The sequence below is a fragment of the Schistocerca americana genome, chromosome 3 (genome assembly GCF_021461395.2).
Source record: "Schistocerca americana isolate TAMUIC-IGC-003095 chromosome 3, iqSchAmer2.1, whole genome shotgun sequence".
NCBI classification, from domain to species: domain Eukaryota; kingdom Metazoa; phylum Arthropoda; class Insecta; order Orthoptera; family Acrididae; genus Schistocerca; species Schistocerca americana.
In genome coordinates this window covers 149,080,755-149,106,786 of record NC_060121.1, presented here as the reverse complement: position 1 = coordinate 149,106,786, position 26,032 = coordinate 149,080,755, and the positions used below count along the sequence as shown (strand labels likewise).

Here is a 26,032-nt window from a genome sequence, read left to right as displayed (position 1 = left end):
GAAGGTACAGGGGCAACAAGATCTGGCTCCAGGCGGCCACGTGGTACTGCCCAGAGGGAAGGGTGTCGTGTTTGCAGTGTATGGTTCCGGGGGTTTCGTTTATGCTTGTTCTTCAATTGAGAACAACTGTGTGAGGTGAAATGACAAGTTTAATGCCGCAATATTTCTCACCAAATTACAGCTTCTCACACAGTTTTCAACTCGCCAACATAGAAACAGGGCAATGGATAACGCATCTTGCCAACACTAAAAAGTGAAATAAGATTATACACAACAATTTTAAATATTAACTCTCTGAAAGAACATTAATCTTAAGCACAATATTATGAAAGTTTAATTCGAAGTTTCTTTACATTAATTCTAAGCACAATAATATGAAAGTTTAATAGGACGTTTCTTTACAAAATTGCTCCTACACATACGTTATGATGTTGGTCAGTACTACGAAAATCGACCGATTCCGGTTCAAAGTTCGGTACTATTTAGGATGACAATCAAGTCTACGGTGGATGGTTTGCCAAGTGACAAATTTTAGCGCAAGATTACCCAAGGCCGCTCGAGTTTACAGTGGACGCAAGCTGGGGAACCAACAAAGTTCACACCTCTGCACGCATATTTACCTTAAGCTGCGACGTGCTGCTGTCTGCAAGGCAGCTCTCTCCCACTGAAATTCCTACAAAACTAATCTGGCCTTTGCTGAACTTTCCAGCAGAACTTTCCCTCTGTTTCTCGTTATGCTAGAAAACATGTACTCAGCCCTAGTCTTATTATGTGGCGATATACACGTGCATGGTTGGAGCAGCGTGCATATTAAAGTGACCTCTCAGTTCTCGCAAGAACAATTAACTAATCTGGCTGGTTTGTTTCTCCACAGTTGGAGCTAAACTTGCTACAGCTAATTTTAGCTGGAGTGCAGCCACAGTGAATGCAGTGTCCACACCAATTTCTTCTCTGCTTCGTACGGAGCGTTAAGCACTCCGTTCTGCGCTTGACGCCAGTTCAGAGAAGAGTCCCTTCCAAAATTTCCCTCTTGTCCTACTCATGGCAGAACTGCCTCCCTCCACTTGGGTTCCTTTTTCACATCAAGGCTTTTTTCGACCAATAGGAGCGTTCCTCTCATTTTGTAGAAACATCCTCTACCAATGACAACGTCCCTTCTATCAAACTGCGTCGAAACTTCAGTAGTTTTCTCCTTCCTAGTGAGTTTCCGCCAGTTGGGCGTTTTGTGCCCATTCTAGACGCCGAGAGTACATTGACCTTTCCGTGTGTCGCACTCGCTGGACGAAAATGCGTCACTTGCTTTTGTTCGTATCCCGTTGGAATTTCGAAACGCAGTTTTCTAAAGCTTCTTCTCTGCTCTTGTAGTGATGCCCTCGCTTCAGGCGGCCCTCCAGCTTGAATCACCTGGCCCGGGGTCGCTGTCCTCCTTTCTCCCACCCCTTTAGGTGGTTGCCGGCGTAACTCCTGCAGCACAGTTTCGCTACGCCATTGTGGAGCTGGCTTTACAAAACTAAAAGCGACTCGTGTTCCCTTTTCTACCTTCTACTCAAAGACATAGGAATGGTGTATTAATTTCCGTCGATTGACTGTCATCCCTTTTTACATTACATATTGATAGGCAAATGTTCTCATAATTGTCGATTTACGTTAGGTGTCATCTTCACCTTCTCATTGCGATTTGTAAAGGTCTCATGTAAGGTGCGAATCTGACCTTACAGCAGTATACCTATGGCACATCATTCTGCGTCTGCAGCAGACATTAGAGCAGCAGTTGGCACCGTAGTGACTCAACCAATTATGACAGATCGGTTACTTTAAGGACAGCCTCGAGCCAGATGCATTGTAGTGTACATTCCTCTCTCCCAAAACTACCGCCATTTGCGACTTCAGTGGTGTCAAGGGAGAGCTCATTGAAGGGCAGGGTGGAGGTCTGTTGTGTTTTCTGATGAAAGCCTCTTCTGCCTCAGTGCCAGCGATGGCCGTGTGTGAAGGAGGCCAGTGCAGGACCTGCAACCAACCTGTCTGCCTGGACCTACACCTGGAGGTATGGTCTGGGGTGCGATTTCGTAAGACAGCACGAGCACTCGCGTGGTTATCCCACACACCCTGACTGGAAATTTGTACGACAGTCCAGTGATTCGACCTGGTTTGCTGCCAATCATGAACAGCATTCCAGGTGGTGTTTTCCAACAGGATAACACTCGTCTGCATACCACTAATGTAACCCAACATGCTCTACAGAATGTCAACATGTTGCCGCGACTAGCTCGACGAACAGATCTGTCGCCAATCGAGCACATATAGGACACCATCAAAGGACAATTCCAGCATTTACCATCCCTGTATTGACCGACCATTGCAACAGGCAAGGAACTGAATCCCACAAACTGACATCTGGAACCTGTACAACACAAAGCACGCAAGTTCCGGCGGTTACGCTGGTTATTAACATCTCACCATTCCACATGTCTAGTGGCTTATCTCGCGCGTACTTAACTTGCGATTATGGAATGTTAATCACTTAAATATATTACCTAGACGAATGTATTCCCGAAATTTCGTTACTGTATATTGATTGTTATTTTTCTGTTGGGATTTTTTTTCTGTCAGTATATACACAAGGAATACAGAAAAATGTCACAGATCGGTGATCAGGCATCTCTCCAACCGAGCGAGGTGGCGCAGTGGTTAGACACTGGACTCGCATTCGGAAGGACGACGGTTCAATCCCGCGTCCGGCCATCCTGATTTAGGTTTTCCGCGATTTCCCTAAATCAATCCAGGCAAATGCCGGGGTGGTTCCTCTGAAAGGGCACGGCCGACTTCCTTCCCCATCCTTCCCTAATCCGATGAGACCGATGACCACGCTGTCTGGTCTCCTTCCCCAAACCAACCAACCAACCATCTCTCCAAGTTTCTATTCGTAACGCGTGCCGTGGCGTAGTTGCAAGCGAGTCAGACCACGTAGACTAATCGTCCGCTCCGTACTGTCGCACCGAATTACTCCGCGCCTGCAGACAGGCGACCCAATGAACAGATCTCCAAAAGCGGGCTGCTGTCATAGCTACGGCAGCAACGAGTTTAATTAATTATACGCATGTGCCCTGCCGCCTGTATTAACATTTGCCGTGTCGTATACGGTTCTTATTTTGAGCGCCTATAATGTGAGTCAAAAACTTGGAGAGATGCTGTATCCACTGACACGTGTCATTTTTCCGTACGTCTTGTACATTCCGTGCAGTCGTCTTCTGAACCCCTGGAGGTTCAGCACTGCGTATATACGGGCAGGCGCGTGTAGGAGCACTGTCGCTCATACTCAGAAGGCTACTTGACCATCCAATGGATCGATATGTGTCAATAAGAACAGCTCATCATTGGAGGAACCTTTCTTGGTATACAAACACTATAAAGAAACTTCTAAGGATACAGCCGTTACTGCACAATACATATAAAACGAAGAATACAGCTGTGTACAGAGTGAAGAAAAAATGCCGCACTTGGAGATCGGCATGCGGTTCCTCATCCAGAATCAAGTCAATAGTTTATCTAGCAAAATCAGATCGGGTGCATTTTGAAAACACATGTATGAAAACGAAGAGGTGGCAACATTGCCACATTGTGCAGCACATGAGAATGTACAGACGAACGTGTACCACATCACACTGCCATACCACCCGTTGTAGCTAACCCGTGGTATAGGGGTAGCGTCTTTGATTCGTAATCAAAACTTCTTCGGTCCCGGGTTCGATCCCCGCCACCGGCTAAATTTTGATAAATAATCAGTATTGGCGGCCGAAGACTTCCGGCATAAGAAGTCAGCCTCATTCTGCCAACGGCCTTGTCAAAGAGGGCGGAGGAGCGGATAGAGGTTCAGGGCACTCTCTTGTCCTAGGGGTGGGAAATTGCCCCTCAAGGCGGAAGAATCAGCAATGATCAACGACATGAGGATGCAGAAGGCAATGGAAACCACTGCATTAAAGACACGTAACGTGTATCCACAGGACATGTGGCCTGTAATTGAAGAAGTGTCATGATGATCTCTCCATTGGTAAAATATTCCGGAATAGTCCCCCATTCGGATCTCCAGGAGGGGACTGCCAAGGGGGAGGTTACCATGAGAAAAAGATTGAATAATCAACGAAAGGATAACGTTCTACGAGTCGGGGCGTGCAATGTCAGAAACTAGAAAATATGAAAAGGGAAATGCAAAGGCTCAATCTAGATATAGTAGGGGTCAGTGAAGTGAAGTGGAAGGAAGACAAGCATTTCTGGTCAGATGAGTATCGGGTAATATCGACAGCAGCAGAAAATGGTATAACAGGTGTAGGATTCGTTATGAATAGGAAGGTAGGGCAGAGGGTGTGTTACTGCGAACAGCTCAGTGACCGGGTTGTTCTAATCAGAATCGACAGCAGACCAACACCGACAACGATAGTTCAGGTATACATGCCGACGTCGCAAGCTGAACATGAACAGATAGAGAAAGTGTATGAGGATATTGAAAGGGTAATGCAGTATGTAAAGGGGGACGAAAATCTAATAGTCATGGGCGACTGGAATGCAGTTGTAGGGGAAGGAGTAGAAGAAAAGGTTACAGGAGAATATGGGCTTGGGACAAAGAATGAAAGAGGAGAAAGACTAGTTGAGTTCTGTAACAAGTTTCAGCTAGTAATAGCGAATACCCTGTTCAAGAATCACAAGAGGAGGAGGTATACTTGGAAAAGGCCGGGAGATAAGGGAAGATTTCAATTAGATTACATCATGGTAGGACAGAGATTCCGAAATCAGATACTGGATTTTAAGGCGTACCCAGGAGCAGATATAGATTCAGATCACAATATAGTAGTGATGAAGAATAGGCTGAAGTTCAAGACATTAGTCAGGAAGAATGAATACGCAAAGAAGTGGGATACGGAAGTACTAAGGAATGACGAGATACGTTTGAAGTTCTCTATCGCTATAGATACAGCAATAAGGAATAGCGCAGTAGGCAGTAGAGTTGAAGAGGAATGGACATCTCTAAAAAGGGCCATCACAGAAGTTGGGAAGGAAAACATAGGTACAAAGAAGGTAGCTGCGAAGAAACCATGGGTAACAGAAGAAATTCTTCAGTTGATTGATGAAAGGAGGAAGTACAAACATGTTCCGGGAAAATCAGGAATACAGAAGTACAAGTCGCTGAGGAATGAAATAAATAGGAAGTACAGGGAAGCTAAACGAAATGGCTGCAGGAAAAATGTGAAGACATCGAAAAAGATATGATTGTCGGAAGGACAGACTCAGCATACAGGAAAGTCAAAACAACCTTTGGTGACATTAAAAGCAACGGTGGTAACATTAAGAGTGCAGCGGGAATTCCACTGTTAAATGCAGAGGAGAGAGCAGATAGGTGGAAAGAATACATTGAAAGCCTCTATGAGGGTGAAGATTTGTCTGATGTGATAGAAGAAGAAACAGGAGTCGATTTAGAAGAGATAGGGGATCCAGTATTAGAATCGGAATTTAAAAGAGCTTTAGAGGGCTTACGGTCAAATAAGGCAGAAGGGATAGATAACATTCCATTAGAATTTCTAAAATCATTGGGGGAAGTGGCAACAAAACGACTATTCACGTTGGTGTGTAGAATATATGAGTCTGGCGATATACCATCTGACTTTCGGAAAAGCATCGTCCACGCAATACCGAAGACGGCAAGAGCTGACAAGTGCGAGAATTATCGCACAATCAGCTTAACAGCTCATGCATCGAAGCTGCTTACAAGAATAATATACAGAAGAATGGAAAAGAAAATTGAGAATGCGCTAGGTGACGATCAGTTTGGCTTTAGGAAAAGTAAATGGACGAGAGAGGCAATTCTGACGTTACGGCTAATAATGGAAGCAAGGCTAAAGAAAAATCAAGACACTTTCATAGGATTTGTCGACCTGGAAAAAGAGTTCGACAATATAAAATGGTGCAAGCTGTTCGAGATTCTGAAAAAAGTAGGGGTAAGCTATAGGGAGAGACGGGTCATATACAATATGTACAACAACCAAGAGGGAATAATAAGAGTGGACGATCAAGAACGAAGTGCTCGTATTAAGAAGGGTGTAAGACAAGGCTGTAGCCTTTCGCGCCTACTCTTCAATCTGTACATCGAGGAAGCAATGATGGAAATAAAAGAAAGGTCCATGAGTGGAATTAAAATACAAGGTGAAAGGATATCAATGATACGATTCGCTGATGACATTGCTATCCTGAGTGAAAGTGAAGAAGAATTAAATGATCTGCTGAACGGAATGAACAGTCTAAGGAGTACACAGTATGGTTTGAGAGTAAATCGGAGAAAGACTAAGGTAATGAGAAGTAGTAGAAATGAGAACAGCGAGAAACTTAACATCAGGATTGATGGTCACGAAGTCAATGAAGTTAAGGAATTCTGCTACCTAGGCAGTAAAATAACCAATGACGGACGGAGCAAGGAAGACATCAAAAGCAGACTCGCTATGGCAAAAAAGGCATTTCTGGCCAAGAGAAGTCTACTAATATCAAATACCGGCCTTAATTTGAGGAAGAAATTTCTGAGGATGTACGTCTGGAGTACAGCATTGTATGGTAGTGAAACATGGTCTGTGGGAAAACTGGAACAGAAGAGAATCGAAGCATTTGAGATGTGGTGCTATAGACGAATGTTGAAAATTAGGTGGACTGATAAGGTAAGGAATGAGGAGGTTCTACGCAGAATCGGAGAGGAAAGGAATATGTGGAAAACACTGATAAGGAGAAGGGACAGGATGATAGGACATCTGCTAAGACATGAGGGAATGACTTCCATGGTACTAGAGGGAGCTGTAGAGGGCAAAAACTGTAGAGGAAGACAGCGATTGGAATACGTCAAGCAAATAATCGAGGACGTAGGTTGCAAGTGCTACTCTGAGATGAAGAGGTTAGCACAGGAAAGGAATTCGTGGCGGGCCGCATCAAACCAGTCAGTAGACTGATGACCAAAAAAAAAAAAAAAAAAAAAAGTTGACTGCTGGGCATCACACCCACATCTGAAGCTATAGCTCGAATCCTCGTCAGGTTCTTTTTTTATTTTTTAGACGTCCGTTCCATACTTCTTGTCGTTTACAAGCAGGACACCATTTTTTCATGTGACCATATCCTATCACATGACAATGGGATCTATTTAACTGCGTGTATGTGTCTATGCCCAATGGCTTTGCCACAGTGGTAACACTGGTTCCCGTCAGATCACCGAAGTTAAGCGTTGTCGGGCTGGGCTAGCACTTGGATGGCTCTGAGCACTATGGGACTTAACGTCTGAGGTCATCAGTCCCCTAGGACTTAGATCTACTTAAACCTAACTACCACACATCCATGCCCGAGGCAGGATTCGAACCTGCGACCATAGCAGCGGCGCGGTGCCGGACTGAAGCGCCTAGAACCGCTCGGCTACCACGGCCGGCTAGCACTTGGATGGGTGACCATCCAGTCTACCGAGCGCTGTCGGCAAGCGGGGTGCACTCAGCCCTTGTCAAGCAAAATGAGGAGCTACTTCATTGATAAGTAGCGGCTCCGGTATCGTAGACAGACATACGGCCGGGAGAGCAGTGAGCTGACCACATGTCCCTCCATAGCCGCTTCCAGTGACGCCTGTGGGCCGATCGGTACCCTTGGGCCTTCCAAGGCCTGTTCGGACGGAGTTTTGTATGTGTCTATGCAGTGCACAAGCATAATTGGTCCTGTCAGGTTGATGTAGGGCGGCTTCCCGATGGAGTACACAAACGCTGAATACGTCGATATGCTTTTGGTGCTGGGTGCATCCGAAAACCGAGCTGCTGCTGCTGCTGCTGCTGCTGCGTATGCAGCACAGTACCCTCAAAGGCATCATTATGATAAGAATGTTTTTCGTCATCTCGAGCACCGCCTACGGGAAACCGGTAACCTTCGTCCACAAGTAATGGACAGAGATCGTCCAAGGGCTAGACGTACTCCACAAACACAGAACGCGATTCTTGAAACCGTTCACCAATCACCTTGGTGGAGTACCTGTGATATTGTATGGCAGTTCCAGATATCTCAAAGAATGGTCGTTGAAGTATTACACAACGAAGAACTGCGTCCATATCAGTATATGTTAACTCAGCTCCAACGGTCAAAAGACCACATTCGACGAGTACATTTCTGTGAATGGCTTTTGTATCAATCGAAAGATAATGAATAATTTACAAATATTGTGATATGGACTGATGACTCTAGCTTCACTCGGGAAGGTATTTTCAATCTCCAGAAGAGCTGTTATTGGTCGGAATACAACCCACATGTCGCCTGTCAAGGCGGCTTTCAGTTACGCCTTGGAGTAAGACTGCAGGCTGGAATTTTGGCTTTTGGGCCCTTACCTGTTGTCTGACAAGTTCAATACGCCCCTGTGTCTTACGTTTCTTTGCGATATTTTGCCTGACGCATTAGGAAACGTTCAACTTGGTGTTTGGCGATAGCAATGGTTTCAGTACGATGGTGCACTGACATACTTTAGAATATATGTGCGTAACTATTTAAATGAAGCGTTTCCTGGGTTATAGATTGGTCGTAGAGGTTCAATGTTTTGGTCTCTGCGTCCCCCGGACCTTAATTCACTAGGTTTTTATTTGTGGGGGACACTTAAAGGAACAAGTTTATAGTAATCCACCCATGGATGTATACGAAAGTGATCGCTTTGAACATCTCCTCCAAAGAGATGGTTGCTCGTACTTGTATGCACCAGCTCTTTGCAGGTAAGCCGGGACGTCATACGCATAGCAATATCTTCAATCTATTATAGCCTACCTGTTATGTTTTTTGTAGCTCGTTGAACACAGACGATGTTGTTGTATCCACTATTGTTTTCTATTGGCTTTATTTGTGCCATGGACGAAACAAAGTGGTCGTTTACGTCTGTAAGAAGTTCATCTTATGTCTTAATACTTAAATAGACGTAACAGTAATAGAAAGAAATACACAATATACGGCACTGTGAAGGTGTAAATTGGATACAGTTTGATGTTTTAACTGCAAAAATTAAGCCGGCCGGGGTGGCCGAGCGGTTCTAGGCGATACAGTCTGGAACCGCGCGACCGCTACGGTCGCAGGTTCGAATCCTTCCTCGGGCATGGATGTGTGTGATATCCTTAGGTTGGTTATGTTTAAGTAGGTCTAAGTTCTAGGGGACTGATGACCTCAGAAGTTAAATCCCATAGTGCTCAGAGCCATTTGAACCATTTTGAACTGCAAAAATTATGTTTGGCGCGAACGCGACTCTTAAGGTCCCCGAATCTGCATATCGCTATGCAGGGCATTTCCACGCCTCACTGAGCTAATGGGACAGATCATACACAACGCAGAGTTTATACTACCCCTGTTCTTGGCCATGCTGCACGCTGTTATAGCATTGCCAGCCCCTGTTTATGTTTTTAATAGAATTCCTATTAAACCTATTGGCAGGGCTTGGTTTTGCTAGATACACTTCTGTCTTGAATTTCGAGGAGCAATCGCATGCCGACCACCAAGTACGGAATTTTTTTCTTCACCATGTATAGAGAGAGATTCTGAAGGAAGGGCAGTGGCTGTCAAAAGAGTAATACATGATGCGTTCAATGGCCAGCGTAGTAGAATCTTATCGAAAGAAAAAGCAAAAACCTGAGACATTTTTGTTATAGGCAAAGGCTGTAAGCTGTCAGTGGCAGAGCGCCCAGGTACTCAAAGGAATTGAAAATCAGGAAAGCAAGGCAAAAGCAGAAATGGTTTACACAATGTCTGTGTTTATACGGAGACTATGTATTACATCATAATGACATTAAGACATGCATGAAAGTCTGAAGGAAGAGACACGTTTTGACGATTACAGCATTAGTAAATATTACGAAGTGGATTCACAATTTGTGTACAGCTGAAAGTAAAAGGTAAACTGTAACCCTTACTTTTTGTCACGACGTACAGCTCTGCTATGTGATTTAATGAAGACGGTGTCCTTATGGGTAAAACATTCCGGAGGGGGAAAAACCCTCCATTTGCATCTTCGGGGTGGTGACTACTCAGGAGGAGGTTGTCATCGGGAAAAACAAAACTAGCTTTCTACGCGTCGAAGCATTTAATGTTGGTTCACTTAATCCGGGATGTACAGAAATTAAGACAGACATAAAATTAGAAACAGTGGGAACTAATGAAGTGTGGTGGGCGGAGAAGAGGATTTCTGTACGGAAACTACAATCTATTCAATGTATTATCAATTAGAGGTAATGCAGTATTAGACCTAATAATAAATAAGAAAATAGAAATGCGGGTGAGCTACTGTGAAAAGCATAGTGAACGTATTATCACAGCCATGGACACAAAGTCGACACAAAACAGTAGGACAAGTTTATTAGCCTACTAATTCCGCTGGTGATTAAGAGCTTGAAGGAATATACGAGAAGATAAGAAATTTTTCAAATTTTTGAAAAAGACTAAAATTTAATTTTGATGTGAAATTGGAATTAGAGAGTAGGAAAAGGAACAGAAGGAAGAATGATAGCAGAATATTAACTGGAGGAAAGGAATAAAAGGAGAAGCGACCTTGTTTAATTTTACGCAGAGCCACATGAAACAAGATTGTGTACGTGTAAGAGGCCTGGACAGAATGGAAAGTTGCGTACAGTTTATCTAATGGTAAGACGAGAGTTCGAAGCCACATCATAAACATTTCAGAAATTTATTGATTACTAGTTCCAGATTAAAAATGAAGAAATTGTAAGAAGCTAGTAAATTAAAAAGAAGGGACGTGGATATGTTGAAGCGATTTGAGGTTCTTGAGAGCTTCGAAGGGAGTATTAGGCAGCAACTGATTGAAACAGGGCGAAGTAATACAACAGAAGATGAATGGGTAGCTCTGAGAGATGAAAGAGTGAAGCCAGCAGTGGATCACATACCCAAAAGAACAAAGCCCAGTAAAAATATATGGATAAGACGAGTTATTGAAATTAACTGACAGAAGGAAAGCGTATAAAAATGCAAGAAATAGAACATGCAAATGGGAATACTGAAGTCTAGAAAATGAGACTGACAAAGTGAAAAAACAGCAAAGCTCGAGGAGAATACAAAGCTGTAGAGGAGACCATGAGGCGACATTACCTAAAGGAAAACTAAAGAAATTTCAGTAGGAAAGGGAAGAAGCTATATGAACCTCAAGAGCTAGATAATGAGATAGTGGCCAAACAAGACATGGTCGAAAGATGGATAAAGATACCTGCAGATGATATTATGGAAACAGAAGAGGAAGTAGATGAACATAAAATAAGAGAAGCGATACTGTGAGAAGAATCTGATATCGCATTGGGTAACATATCTTATCCTTGGATAATACATGAGATATTGAACTGAATTGACAGAGCACGGAACCACACAAGTCGAAATAAGGAAAAAATTCCTCAATATACTGGGATAGTTGGGGCAATATACACTCCTGGAAATTGAAATAAGAACACCGTGAATTCATTGTCCCAGGAAGGGGAAACTTTATTGACACATTCCTGGGGTCAGATACATCACATGATCACACTGACAGAACCACAGGCACATAGACACAGGCAACAGAGCATGCACAATGTCGGCACTAGTACAGTGTATATCCACCTTTCGCAGCAATGCAGGCTGCTATTCTCCCATGGAGACGATCGTAGAGATGCTGGATGTAGTCCTGTGGAACGGCTTGCCATGCCATTTCCACCTGGCGCCTCAGTTGGACCAGCGTTCGTGCTGGACGTGCAGACCGCGTGAGACGACGCTTCATCCAGTCCCAAACATGCTCAATGGGGGACAGATCCGGAGATCTTGCTGGCCAGGGTAGTTGACTTACACCTTCTAGAGCACGTTGGGTGGCACGGGATACATGCGGACGTGCATTGTCCTGTTGGAACAGCAAGTTCCCTTGCCGGTCTAGGAATGGTAGAACGATGGGTTTGATGACGGTTTGGATGTACCGTGCACTATTCAGTGTCCCCTCGACGATCACCAGTGGTGTACGGCCAGTGTAGGAGATCGCTCCCCACACCATGATGCCGGGTGTTGGCCCTGTGTGCCTCGGTCGTATGCAGTCCTGATTGTGGCGCTCACCTGCACGGCGCCAAACACGCATACGACCATCATTGGCACCAAGGCAGAAGCGACTCTCATCGCTGAAGACGACACGTCTCCATTCGTCCCTCCATTCACGCCTGTCGCGACACCACTGGAGGCGGGCTGCACGATGTTGGGGCGTGAGCGGAAGACGGCCTAACGGTGTGCGGGACCGTAGCCCAGCTTCATGGAGACGGTTGCGAATGGTCCTCGCCGATACCCCAGGAGCAACAGTGACCCTAATTTGCTGGGAAGTGGCGGTGCGGTCCCCTACGGCACTGCATAGGATCCTGCGGTCTTGGCGTGCATCCGTGCGTCGCTGCGGTCCGGTCCCAGGTCGACGTGCACGTGCACCTTCCGCCGACCACTGGCGACAGCATCGATGTACTGTGGAGACCTCACGCCCCACGTGTTGAGCAATTCGGCGGTACGTCCACCCGGCCTCCCGCATGCCCACTATACGCCCTCGCTCAAAGTCCGCCAACTGCACATACGGTTCACGTCCACGCTGTCGCGGCATGCTACCAGTGTTAAAGACTGCGATGGAGCTCCGTATGCCACGGCAAACTGGCTGACACTGACGGCGGCGGTGCACAAATGCTGCGCAGCTAGCGCCATTCGACGGCCAACACCGCGGTTCCTGGTGTGTCCGCTGTGCCGTGCGTGTGATCATTGCTTGTACAGCCCTCTCGCAGTGTCCGGAGCAAGTATGGTGGGTCTGACACACCGGTGTCAATGTGTTCTTTTTTCCATTTCCAGGAGTGTAGCATGACAAAGCTATTCCAAGTGCTGTGCAAGATACATAAGGCGCAATAACGTCAGAGCTAAAGAACATTGTAATAACTCCATTTTGCTGGAAGTTAGATTCTTACAGGTTTGAATATCACCAAACCGTCAGTTTATTAAGTCTTAGCTGCCAAATACTAACACAGATTAATTACAGAAGATTGGTAGACGCTGACGAAGATCAGTTTGTATTACGGAGAAATGCAGGAACACGTGATGCAATGTGACTATGAGCTACCAGAATATAAACTAAAGAAAGGGAGACCTATGTTTATAGTATTTGTGGGTTCAGAGAAAGTATTTGAAATTCTCAACGTAGAAGGGATATCAACAAAATTTATAAAAGGGTAAATAAATGTAGTCGAATTAAATCAGGCGATATTTGAAGTAGTAGATAACTTTTGTTAGGGAGGATATGAAATGGAGACTGTCAGTAACAAGGAAAGCTTTTCTGAAAAAGAGAGATTTGCTCATATCACATATAAATTTAAGGGTTAGAAAGTATTATCAAGTGTTATTTTTTGGAATTTAGCCTTGTAAAGAAGTATAATGTGGACGGTAAACAGTTCAGACAAGAAGAGAATGGAAGCTATTGAAATGTGGTACTGTAGAAGACTGGTGAATATTAGATGGTTGGATCGAATAACTGATGGGAAGATACTGGATTGAGCTGGAAGGAAAGAAATTTGTGGCACAACTTGAGTAAAAGAAGAGATTGGTTGATAGGAATTCTGAGGCATCAAGAAAATGGTTCAAATGGTTCTGAGCACTATGGGACTTAACATCTGAGGTCATCAGTCCCCTAGAACTTAGAACTACTTAAACCTAACTAACCTAAGGACATCACACACGTCCATGCCCGAGGCAGGATTCGAACCTGCGACCGTAGTAGTCGTGCTGTTCCGAACTGAAGCGCCTAGAACCGCTGGGCCACCGCGGCCGGCGCATCAAGAAATCGTCGATTCATTTGGTAATGAAGGGACGCTTAGATGTTAAGCTGTAGAGGTAAAATTGCAGAGGCAGGTTGAGGCTTGACTTCTTGGTCACCATGCACTGTTGCTGGATTTGGGCAGCTGACTCACTCTTAAGTGCCAAAGGTACCGATGGTGTTATTCAGATGGAAAAGGCTGTAGGTATGGAGAAGCTGGTGATGACGATGGAGATGTATAAAGTGGTGGAGAAGGTGATGGAAAAGATGACGGAGACGGTGACACAGACCATGACGGAGATAGTGGCTGAGATATTAAAGCACTGTGGAAGTGGTCACTGTGCGTTTTGCTGTATGTGGCCAGCAAGTTCACTTGTAAATGCCGAAGGTGTCAGCAACATTCGGGAGATAATGTAGAGGGTGACGGTGATGGAGAAGATGATGGTGATGGGCTTGTAGATGTAGATGATGAGGGAGACTGTACAGCATTATGAAAGAGGCCACAGTCCATTGTGATAGCTGATGGCTCCAGGCTCATTTCTACATGCTGGAACAGTCGATGGCATTCTGGATGAGATAGAGTTCAAAATGAAGAAGATGGAGAAGGTGATGGAGAATACGGAGATGGAGAAAGTAGGTACCGCGCGTTTTGTTGGACGTGGTCATCAGACTCACTTGTTCATGCCGAAGGTGTCGATGGCGTTCTGGAGGTCGCCGGCGAGCTGCGGGTGCAGCAGGTAGTGCTTGGCGTCATTGAGCAGTGGCGTGTCGGTGGCCCCGGGACACAGCGCCACCACCTTCACGCCCGTGCGCTCCACGTTCACTGGCATCTGAAACACCACGTCACTCCTGGCAATACGGCACCTTACCAGCTGCAGGGAAAATAATAGGCATAAATCTCCATTTAACAATACAGGGATTGGATAAAAACACGAAAACACCGCGTGAAATGCTCGCTTGAACACAAATGCAGATACTGCCCAAGCCCACGGGTCCTGTTGTATTTGACCACGAACGGCGCATATGCTATGTCTTCAGTACACTGCAAGTGCCAATCGTTCCCAAAACAATGTTGCATATAGTTGTCTCGGAGACAAGCGAATGCCACCGTGGGCAAATTGTTGGCACTCGTGTGGTGGGTGCTTGCATAACCAAGGTGGTGTAACTGCGACCGGGACGGTCGTGGGGTGAAAACGACGGAAAGCGCGGCGGGACCCGCGGAGAGGCCCGCGAACAACAACACAACAGGAGAGGACGGACACGACCAGCGAAGGACAGAACGAACAACAACAACACAACGGGAGAGGACGGACACGACCAGCGAAGGACAGAACGAACAACAACAACACAACGGGAAAGGACAGACACGACCAACGAAGGACAGAGCGAACGACAACATCGAACAACAAAGTCACAAGGAAACCTAACAAACAAGTCCACTCGTACACAGAACAAGTAAGTTAGCAAGCTGTCTAACGCGAGGCGATGTGTCTACAGACGTACGCGAGATTAGACTCGCTGGCTGAGCTTTTTTTTTTTTTGTTTTTCTTTATTGTGATTTCATTCCCCTGCCCCATATGGGCAGGGGAGGGCTGTCAGCAGCACAATCCGCCGCTCTTCAGCCGAGTGACACGATTCTTAAAACACAGAGAAGACACTGGATGCGCATGCACACACGACGAAGAATAAAACTACCAGGTGGGACCTGCCGAGGGAAAGGTCAGAGAGGATGGAAAAGGAGGGGAGAGCATGGGGCAGCTGGGGAAGCGGTGGGATGAAGAGAGGAGGGGCAACCGTGGGTTCACGAAGAGGCAGGAGACACATGGGGCGGGAGAGGAAAAGGGAAGACAGGGCAGGAGGGAGCGCAGAGACACTGAAAGAAGGCACAAGAAATGGAGGGGGAGTAGGAGGGGAAATCCGCTCAGTAGGAGGGAGGGGGAGGAGAGGGAGCCCTGAGGAGGAGGCAGGAAGAGTTGGTAGGAAGGGTAGATGTCAGGGCGAAGCTCATCATCCGGGAGGGGTAGACGGTGGAAGTTGTGTTGGGAAAGGAGATGGAGGGTGTGGAGATGGAGAGAGGGAGGGACACAACGGTAAAGGCGCGGCAACTGGTTGGGAGTGGAGAGGAAGGGAGACACCAGGGGGTGAGGGGGGATCAAGGCGGCGGACAATATATAGTGTGCAGATGTGTTCAAGGAAAAGGAGATGGTGGGGGAAGGGGATGAGGTCATAGAGGATGCGCATGGGGGACGGAAGGCGGATGCGGAAGGCGAAGTGGAGTGCATGGCGTTCGAGGATTTGGAGGGCTTTATAGAACTGGGGAGGGGCGGAAATCCAAACGATGCTGGCGTAACAAAGGATGGGGCGGATCATGGATTTGTAGGTGTGAAGGATGGTGGAAGGATGCAGACCCCACGTCCGGCCAGACAGGAGTTTCAGGAGGCGGAGGCGGTTGTGAGCTTTGTTTTGGATGGTAAGGAGATGGGGAGTCCAGGTGAGGTGGCGGTCGAGTGTGAGGCCAAGGTATTTGAGGGTAGGCGTGAGGTGGATAGGACGGCCATAAATGGTGAGGTAGAACTGGCTGAGCGAGAGGCACGCGCCTAAGTACTCTATCGGGGTCGCCGCTATTGGCCGCTAGAACCATGTGTTCCACTGTGGCGCCCTCACACTAAAAGCGGAACAGGAGGCGCGCGCCGCCCCAGCTTACGGCGCGATGGTGCAGAGACCTCTAGGGGTCTTCGACGTCCATGAAGTCTGGCGGGGATTCAAATTCCGCAGCACGCGGTACCAGACAAGGGAGCCAAAATGTTTGGTGTTTCAAGAGACACAGTAGCGAAGATTTATACCGCATTTAAAGAAAATGGAAAAATATGATCCGCTAAGTCACAAAGCGGACTTGAATGTGTGTGGACTGATCGTGACAAACGGTCATTGACGAAAAGTGTAAAGAAGAGAGACAGATGACAGCTGCAAAAGTCACTGCAGAACTGAATGTCACAATTCTGAGCCCTGTCCGCATCAAAACAACACGAAGGGAACTCCATAAACAGAGAATTGAGGGCGAGATGGAATTCCAAAAACACTCGTTAGTGACGCAAATGGCCGTACTTTGAAAACGTAGAAGGCCAGCCATAATACATGGATTATGGAACAATGGAAGAAGTCATTCGGTCATATAAGTCTTGTTCCACACTCTTTGCAACTTCTAGTCGCGTTCACGTCCCAAGAATGAAACATGACAGGGGTTTGGTGATGGTTTTGAGCAGTCATATTGTGGTATTCCATAGGCCCCACGTTTACTCTGTAAAGTTGCATTACTGCCAAGGATTATGTGAGCATTTTGGTTGATCAGGTCCTTGCCACGGTGCAGTGTTTGTTCCCCAGTGGTGACTCTGTGTTCCTAGACAAGTACCCCGTTCACACAGCTAGCATAGTCCAGGACTGTTTTTGTGAGCACAAGGATGAGTTATCATACCTCTCCTGACAACCACAATCACCAGATCTCAACATCGTTTGTAATCTGGAAAAAAAAATCCATGTAACCACTCAACGAGCGAAATTTCATTTCGTTTCCCCCTCTCCTCGAGGGAGGTTCATTTTTTTTTGGTCATGCAATGTAGCTAACGTAAAATTTCGATAAACAAACACGGTTAAAAGTGAAAAAGACAGACGCTATAATTCGAATTTGTAAATGCAACCAAACTGAAGTACGATAATGATATAAAATGAAGAATTAAAATTTGTGCCACGGCCGCGTCTTGAACCCATGTCTCTTGCATTGGTGTGCTAGCCATTGCATGCACCACCACACCAGCACAGGTAGCACAGCATCACCAACTATCCTACTCCAGTCTTGTTGCTTCCTATGTAGGTATGCTAGCCATTACAGCAGTGTACATAACGCATTTCCAGACACTACCGTAGCCCAAGCGCCTCCCTAAAACATACTTCGTTTTACATCTTCAGGAGAGTTGAAGTCCTCGCCTCGGCACAGATTTTAATTCATTTCTTCAGCTTTTAGTATTATAGTGGATAAAGCTGAGACTCAAATGTCTCAAGGAAAATTTAATTACATCAGACTGAAGGAGTTAATTATCGGATCACTGTGGTGCGCAGACTTTCGTGTACCGAATGAGTTACAGACTCGAGCCGGCACTGGAGACAAGAGACAACAGACTGCAAGTGAGGCACGCGGTGCAGTGGGCGTGGCAGCGCTTGGACTCACCCCGTAGCCGCGCGTCATGGCGACGACGGCGTGCTTGGTGCCGCAGTAGATGGGCAGGTTGGCCACCACGGAGACGCCCACGATGGACGCCACGTTGACCACCAGCCCGCCGGGGCCGCCGCCCTCCTTGCCCATGTGCTTGAACGCCAGCAGCATCCCGTGCACCACCCCCTTCTGTGGAACAGACCAGCAGCCTGATGATTACAGCGGAACAGGGAAGGAAACACCCATCTGCCGTTTACCCAGCATCTGTCTGGCATTCACAACGTCAAGACTGCTGTGGAAACCAGGAAGTTGAAAACGACATTGTTTGTGATAACAGCAATAAAGACACTTGTAAATCGATTTTCAATTTACTCTTTAGACCTGCAGTCTGTAGGCCAACGTAGATCTTACACTACTGATCATTAAAATTGCTACACCACGAAGATGACGTGCTACAGACGCGAAATTTAACCGACAGAAAGAACATGCTATGATATGCAAATGATTAGCTTTTCAGAGCATTCACATAAGGCTGGCGCCGGTGGCGACACCTACACATGAGGAAAGTTTCCAACCGATTTCTCATACACAAACAGTAGTTGACCGGCGTTGCTTGGTGAAACGTTGTTGTGATGCCTCGTGTACGGAGGAGGAATGCGCACCATCACGTTTCCGACTTTGATAAAGGTCGGATTGTAGCCTATTGCGATTCCGGTTTATCGTGTCGTGAAATTGCTGCTCGAGTTAGTCGAGATCCAATGACTGTTAGCAGAATAGGGAATCGGTGGGTTCAGGAGGGTAATACGGAACGCCGTGCTGGATCCCAACGGCCTCGCATCACTAGCAGTCGAGATGACAGGCATCTTATCCGCATGGCTGTAACGGGTCGTGCAGCCACGTCTCGATCCCTTAGTCAACAGACGGGGACGTTTGTAAGACAACAACCATCTGCACGAACAGTTCGACGACCTTTGCAGGACCATGGACTATCAGCTCGGAGACCGTGGCTGTGGTTACCCTTGACGCTGCATCACAGACAGGAGCGCCTGCGATGGTGTACTCAACGACTAACCTGGGTGCACGAATGTCAAAACGTCATTTTTTCGGATGAATCCAAGTTCTGTTTACAGCATCATGATGGTCGCATCCGTATTTGGCGACATCGCGGTGAACGCACATTGGAAGCGTGTATTCGTCATCGCCATACTGGGTATCACCCGGCGTGATTGTATCGGGTGCCATTGGTTACACGTCTCAGTCACCTCTTGTTCGCATTGACGGCACTTTGAACAGTGGACGTTACATTTCAGATGTGTTACGACCCGTGGCTCTACCCTTCATTCGATCCCTGCGAAACCCTACATTTCAGCCGGATAATGCACGACTGCATGTTGCGGGTCCTGTACCGGCCTTTCTGGATGCAGAAAATGTTCGACTGCTGCCCTGGTTAGCACAATCTCTAGATCTCTCACCAACTGAAAACGTCTGGTCAATGGTGGCCGAGCAACTGTCTCGCTACAATACGCCAGTCACTACTCTTGATGAACTGTGGTATCGTGTTGAAGGTGCATGGGCAGCTGTACCTGTACACGCCATCCAGGCTCTGTTTGACTCAATGCCCAGGCGTATCAAGGCCGTTATTACGGCCAGAGGTGGTTATTCTGGGTACTGATTTCTCAGGATCTATGCACCCAAATTGCGTGAAAATTTAATCAAATGTGTGTTCTAGTATAATATATTTGTCCAATGACTACCCGCTTATCATCTGCATTTCTTCTTGGTGTAACAATTTTAATGGCCAGTAGTGTATTTCACAAGAGATAAGCATAATTTTAAAACAATCCCAGAGGTAAGTAAGTTGCCTTTCACTTATTCTGCTGTACCCGAAATAAATATGTGTTTCAAAAATGAGACATAGAATAGACATACAGAGAAGAAGAGTTAATGTGAACATACATATTTCTATAGTTACGTGCATTGCACACAATATATCTACTCGTACACTGTAACTATAACTTTTCCTGGACTTAAAATATACAAATTAAAACTGCGGAGCAGCATTTTGACATGTTTCGCACGACCAACGCGATCATCTTCAGAGCTATGGAAAAACGAAGTATTACACCACCGTACAAATCACATATTCAACCTGCAATGTGATAGCTTACATCACTTAGCTGAGGGCCACACGTTACCAACATCGGGCTGTGCGTAGCGGGGCCATCATATGTAAAGTGGAGTAAGTTTGTTTGTGAACAGCTAACGTAAACTCTCTGATCAGATACATTCTAAGATTAAAAAGGAAGACATTTCCTGTTGAGGAAGTCAAAGCCCTATCGATATGCGCTTTGGGTGGAACTAACTCACGAAGCCTGACGTAATATAAAGAACTATAATATTACTAAACCATAGAGTAGACAGTATACATAAACGAAAGCAGATGGCGGCTCCTTTCGTTTGTGTGAGGTGGAGCGTTGCGCTCGATGCCTTATTGAAAGCGAGTAATCGTGAAACGATAGCTGCTTTTCGCTACTGCTCGAGCTGGAGTTCATCAAATTGAAGTAATCTAACTACACAGAAACTTTTTTGAAATGAAACCATAATGAAACAAGTTGTGATGAATCTTCCGTTAAAAACTTATCACATAAGCTTTTAAATTCATTATTCTTCACATGTGCAAGCTGTGAACTGCTGCTATTTTTAGCGTCAGATGACAATGAAGCCATTTTGTTTTGTAACTATCGGTGTTTTCGTCCAGCGATTTTATTTTACTTCTTAATTTTTCCTTTTCTGGGACAGTGAACGGATAAATCAACTTTACTTACAACAGAGACGACAGTTATGAAACACTGTTCAGGTGTTTGTATTGATGCACGTAACGTATGATACGTGCTATCGAGAGTCTTTGGATGAATATGTATCTGTAACAACAAATTACCAGCTCCTGTCAGTTACCATGTTGTTGCAGGTAGAGTAAAATTCAGAATACGACCTTAAAAGGTGTCACTGTAGTGTGGGTCCTTTCGTAAAATGACGTAAAATAGCTAGTTTTTACTTCTAATTAAGATTGATTTGGAAATGACATGAAATACAGATGTTACAAATTTAAGTAATGCATTCCTACAATAATGTTTATCCTAGTGTGTGGGGTGTAATGTGTTATTTATACGTGGCGATGTATGCAGACAATGTAGTCATTCTCCATGTTGGTTTTACACGTGCTTGACAATGACACTTAGTCGAAATTAGGTAATCGCGCTATTAGAGTGTAAGTGTAACGAAATTTCTGTCAAGTTCTGGCCTAAATATGAAGAAGCGTTTCACCTATTCTATTATGTGACTGTTGGTGCAAAATGTCTTCCTCTTCACGACTGAACTGCAGGATACTTGCGCGTGGTGCACTCAGACAGCGCGGTCAAATAAATTATTTAACTTCTATTTTCTCCATACCGGAATAAGATATGGCTTTCATTATAACATTATGACCACCTACTTAAAATCGTGTTGGTTCACCTCTGGAACAAAATCCACCACTAACTCTGCGTGCCATGGATTCGACAAGTACTTGACAGAACAAGAGGTTGTAGAGAGTTTCAGGGAGAGCATTAAGGAACGATTCACAAGAATGAGGGAAAGAAATACAGTAGATGAGGAATGGGTAGCTTTGAGAGATGAAATAGTAAAGGCAGCAGAGGATCAAGTAGGTAAAAAGACCAGCGATAGTAGGAATCCTTGGGTAACAGAAGAAATATTGAATTTAATTGATGAAACGAGAAAATACAAAAATACAGTAAATGAAGCAGGCAAAAAGGAAAACAAAAGTCTCAAAAATGAGATCGACAGGAAGTGCAAAGTGGCTAAGCAGGGATGGCTAGAGGACAAATGTAAGGATGTAGAGGCATAAATGACTAGGGGTAACATAGATACTGCCTACATGAAGATTTAAAAGACCTTTGGAGAAAAGAGAACCACTTGTATGAATATCAAGAGCTCAGATGGAAACCCAGTACTAAGCAATGAAGCGAAAGCAGAAAGGTGGAAGGAGTATACAGAAGGTCTATATAAGGGTGATGTACTTGAGGACAATATTATGGAAATGGAAGAGGATGTAGATGAAGATGAAATGGGAGATATGATACTGTGTGAAGAGTTTGACAGAGCACTGAAAGATCTAAGTCGAAACAAGGCCCCGGGAGTAGACAACATTCCATTAGAGCTACTGATAGCCTTGGGAGAGCCAGCCTTGACAAAACTGTACCATCTGGTGGGCAAGATGTATGAGACAGGCGAAATATCCTCAGACTTCAAGAAGAATATAATAATTCCAATCCCAAAGAAAGCGGGTGTAGACAGAGTGAAAATTACCGAGCTATCAGTTTAATAAGTCACAGCTGCAAAATACTAACGCGAATCCTTTACAGACGAATGGAAAAACTGTTAGAAACCGACCTCGGGGAAGATCAGTTTGAATTCCGTACAATGTTGGAACACGTGAGGCAATACTGACTCTTCGACTTCTCTTAGAAGATAGATTAAGGAAAGGCAAACTTACGTTTCTAGCATTTGTAGACTTAGAGAAAATGTTTGACAATGTTGACTGGAATACTCTTTTTCAAATTCTGAAGGAGGCAGGGGTTAAATACAGGGAACGAAATGCTATTTACAATTTGTACAAAAACCAGATAGCAGTTATAAGAGTCGAGGGGCATGAAAGGGAAGCAGTGATTGGGAAGGGAGTGAGACAGGATTGGAGCCTATCCCCGATGTTATTTAATCTGTATATTGAGCAAGCAGTAAAGGAAACAAAATAAACATTTGGAGTAGGAATTAAAATCCATGGAGAAGAAATAAAAACTTTGAAATTCGCCGATGACAGCAAAGGACCTGGAAGAGTAGCTGAACTGAATGGACAGTGTCTTGAAAGGAGGATATAAGACGAACATCAACAAAAGCAAAACGAGGGTAATGGAATGTAGTCGAATTAAATCAGGTGACGCTGAGGGAAATAGATTAGGAAATGAGACACTTAAAGTAGTAGATGAGTTTTGCTATTTGGGAAGCAAAATAACTGATGATGGTAGAAGTAGAGAGGACATAAAATATAGACTGCCATGGCAAGGAAAGCGTTCCTGAAGCAGGAAAAATTTTTTAGCATCGAGTACAGATTTAAGTCTCAGGAAGTCGTTTCTGAAAGCATTTGTATGGAATGCAGCCATGTATGGAAGTGAAAAATGGACGATAAATAGCTTAGACAAGAAGAGAATAGAAGCTTTCGAAATGTGGTGCTACATAAGATTAGATGGGTAGACCACATAACTAATGAGGAGGTATTGAACAGAAATGGGGAGAAGAGAAATTTGTGGCACAACTTGACTAAATGAAGGGCTCGGTTAGTAGGATATGTTCTGAGGCATCAAGGGATCACCAATTTAGTATTTGAGGGCAGCGTGGAGGGTAAAAATTGTAGAGGGAGACCAAGAGATGAATACACTAAGAAGATTCAGAAGGATGTAGGTTGCAGTAAGTACTGGGGGACGAAGAAGCTTGCACAGGATAGAGTAGCATGGAGAGCTGCATCAAACCAGTCTCTGCAGTGAAGACCACAACAACAACAATAATTACACTTTACGTTCATACAGTATACTGGCATTGAAATATAGATATTATTCATTTCATTAATTTTAAAACAAGTACACTCATGTTCAGAAGACACAGAACATCTTGAACAATTAGAGATGGTACGTTCATATTGATAGAACATGTACATTAGAATGTTCTGCAGAAATGATTATCGATATCGCGGCGCAACGCCACCTACCGGTGTCGCCATAAACCGAAGATGATGGATCAGTGTGACCTGAGCAGACGAGCAGGATGCCTCGCAGATGTACGGGCGAACCGTACCGTCAACCCAGTGAGTTTGGAAGAGGGCGCATTATTGGCATGAGAGAACGTGATGCATCCATCCGGGAAATTGCTGCTCTTGTGAAACTTAGTGTTTCGGTAGTGTGTGTAGAACAGGAGGAGATGGGTCAGGTCGCACCACCGAGACAACACCCCGAGGAGATCGAGGCCACATCCGAATGGAATTACAGGACAGATCTGCGTCTTCCTCGGCTCTGGCGCAACAGTGGAACTGTGTAACACATCGTACATTGTGAGGGGTGACAATCCGCCGCTGTTTATTACGTCATGGGTGACGTGCGCGTCGTCCAGTTCTCCGCCTACATTTGACGAATGTGCAGGAACATGCTAGACGGCAATGGTGTATGGAACGACGTCACTGGGGGCAGAAATGGCATCCGATAATGTTTTCGGACGAATCCAGGATCTGTTTGCTTGAAAAGATGGCCGCATTTTGGTTCGCCGCAGATAGAGGGAGAGGTATCACAGTGACTGCATTCGCACATGACATACAATGAGAACTCAAGGCGTTATGGTGCGGTGTGCTATTGGGTATACCCACAAATCACAGTTGGTGCGTGTGAAGGGCATTGAGACCTGTGTCATTTATGTGATCCATACCCATACACTTGCTGCACAATATCCCAGACTGTCATCAACAAAAGCAAAACGAGGATAATGGAATGTAGTCAAATTAAATCGGGTGATGCTGAGGGGATTAGATTAGGAAATGAGACACTTAAAGTAGTAAAGGAGTTTTGCTATTTAGGGAGTAAAATAACTGATGATGGTCGAAATAGAGAGGATATAAAATGTAGACTGGCAATGGCAAGGAAATCGTTTCTGAAGAAGAGAAATTTGTTAACATCGAGTATAGCTTTAAGTGTCAGGAAGTCGTTTCTGAAAGTATTTGTATGGAGTGTAGCCATGTATGGAAGTGAAACATGGACGATAACTAGTTTGGACAAGAAGAGAATAGAAGCTTTCGAAATGTGGTGCTACAGAAGAATGCTGAAGATAAGGTGGGTAGATCACGTAACTAATGAGGAGGTATTGAATAGGATTGGGGAGAAGAGAAGTTTGTGGCACAACTTGACTAGAAGAAGGGATCGGTTGGTAGGACATGTTTTGAGGCATCAAGGGATCACAAATTTAGCATTGGAGGGCAGCGTGGAGGGTAAAAATCGTAGAGGGAGACCAAGAGATCAATACACTAAGCAGATTCAGAAGGGTGTAGGTTGCAGTAGGTACTGGGAGATGAAGAAGCTTGCACAGGATAGAGTAGCATGGAGAGCTGCATCAAACCAGTCTCAGGACTGAAGACCACAACAACAACAACATCCCAGACTGTTGTTGATAATTCTTCCGGGTTATATGGCCGTGGTCCATGGAATTCTTTTATTCCTAACGTTTCGTCCAATACTACGATGGACATTGAAACGTCCCCTTAGAACAATTTATACATGACTGTGCTTAAACTGACATACAATATTTTTAGCGCAACGCAATCTGACTTTCAAAAATCCCTACAAAAGAATGGCCCTGACTAACATTAACCTATACGTTTCACAAATCACTTACCTCACAAAAATCTTGGTTACTCGAACTACTGCAATACAGCGAGCACCACTACTGCCAGCTAAATAAAAGATTCAAACTACGGAAGGCACTAACTACTGATAGGCATAGTTAGCAAATGAAAGATTTTGATAGAGAACAAACAATGTATTTACCTTAATAGTCATAATATATATAGCAGTTCATGACAAATTACAAAACTCCGCCATCTCTCTCCCCACATCCACCACTGCTGGCGGCTCACCTCCAACTGCGCAACGCTACGCGCTGTTCACATCCAGCTGCCGCTGCCCAACACTACAACGGCAGACAACAATGCAAACTAAACACAGACTGCACACAGCACAGCCAGTGATTTTTATACAGAGCTGGCGTTACCAATAAAAAAACCTAAACAGCCTACTTACAACATCTTCAGAGGTATGGCTGGTTCTGCTGAGTCCTGCCGACTCAGCAGGACCAGCATTACCTCTGAAGATGTCCAACGTAGTATTGGACGAAACGTTAGGAATAGAAGA

General features: G+C 45.1%; 1 protein-coding gene across 1 annotated transcript in view; it reads right to left on the bottom strand.

Annotated features, from left to right (window-relative positions):
- LOC124605933 (15-hydroxyprostaglandin dehydrogenase [NAD(+)]-like) overlaps positions 1 to 26,032 on the bottom strand; it is a 42,589-nt gene that overhangs the window by 2,278 nt on the left and 14,279 nt on the right. The window contains exons 4-5 of the mRNA XM_047137891.1: positions 18,048 to 18,221; positions 14,501 to 14,655 (exon numbers count right to left, since the gene is read on the bottom strand). Of these exons, the coding sequence (XP_046993847.1) occupies positions 14,501 to 14,655; positions 18,048 to 18,221 (329 nt within the window). The remainder of the gene's footprint in view (positions 1 to 14,500; positions 14,656 to 18,047; positions 18,222 to 26,032) is intronic.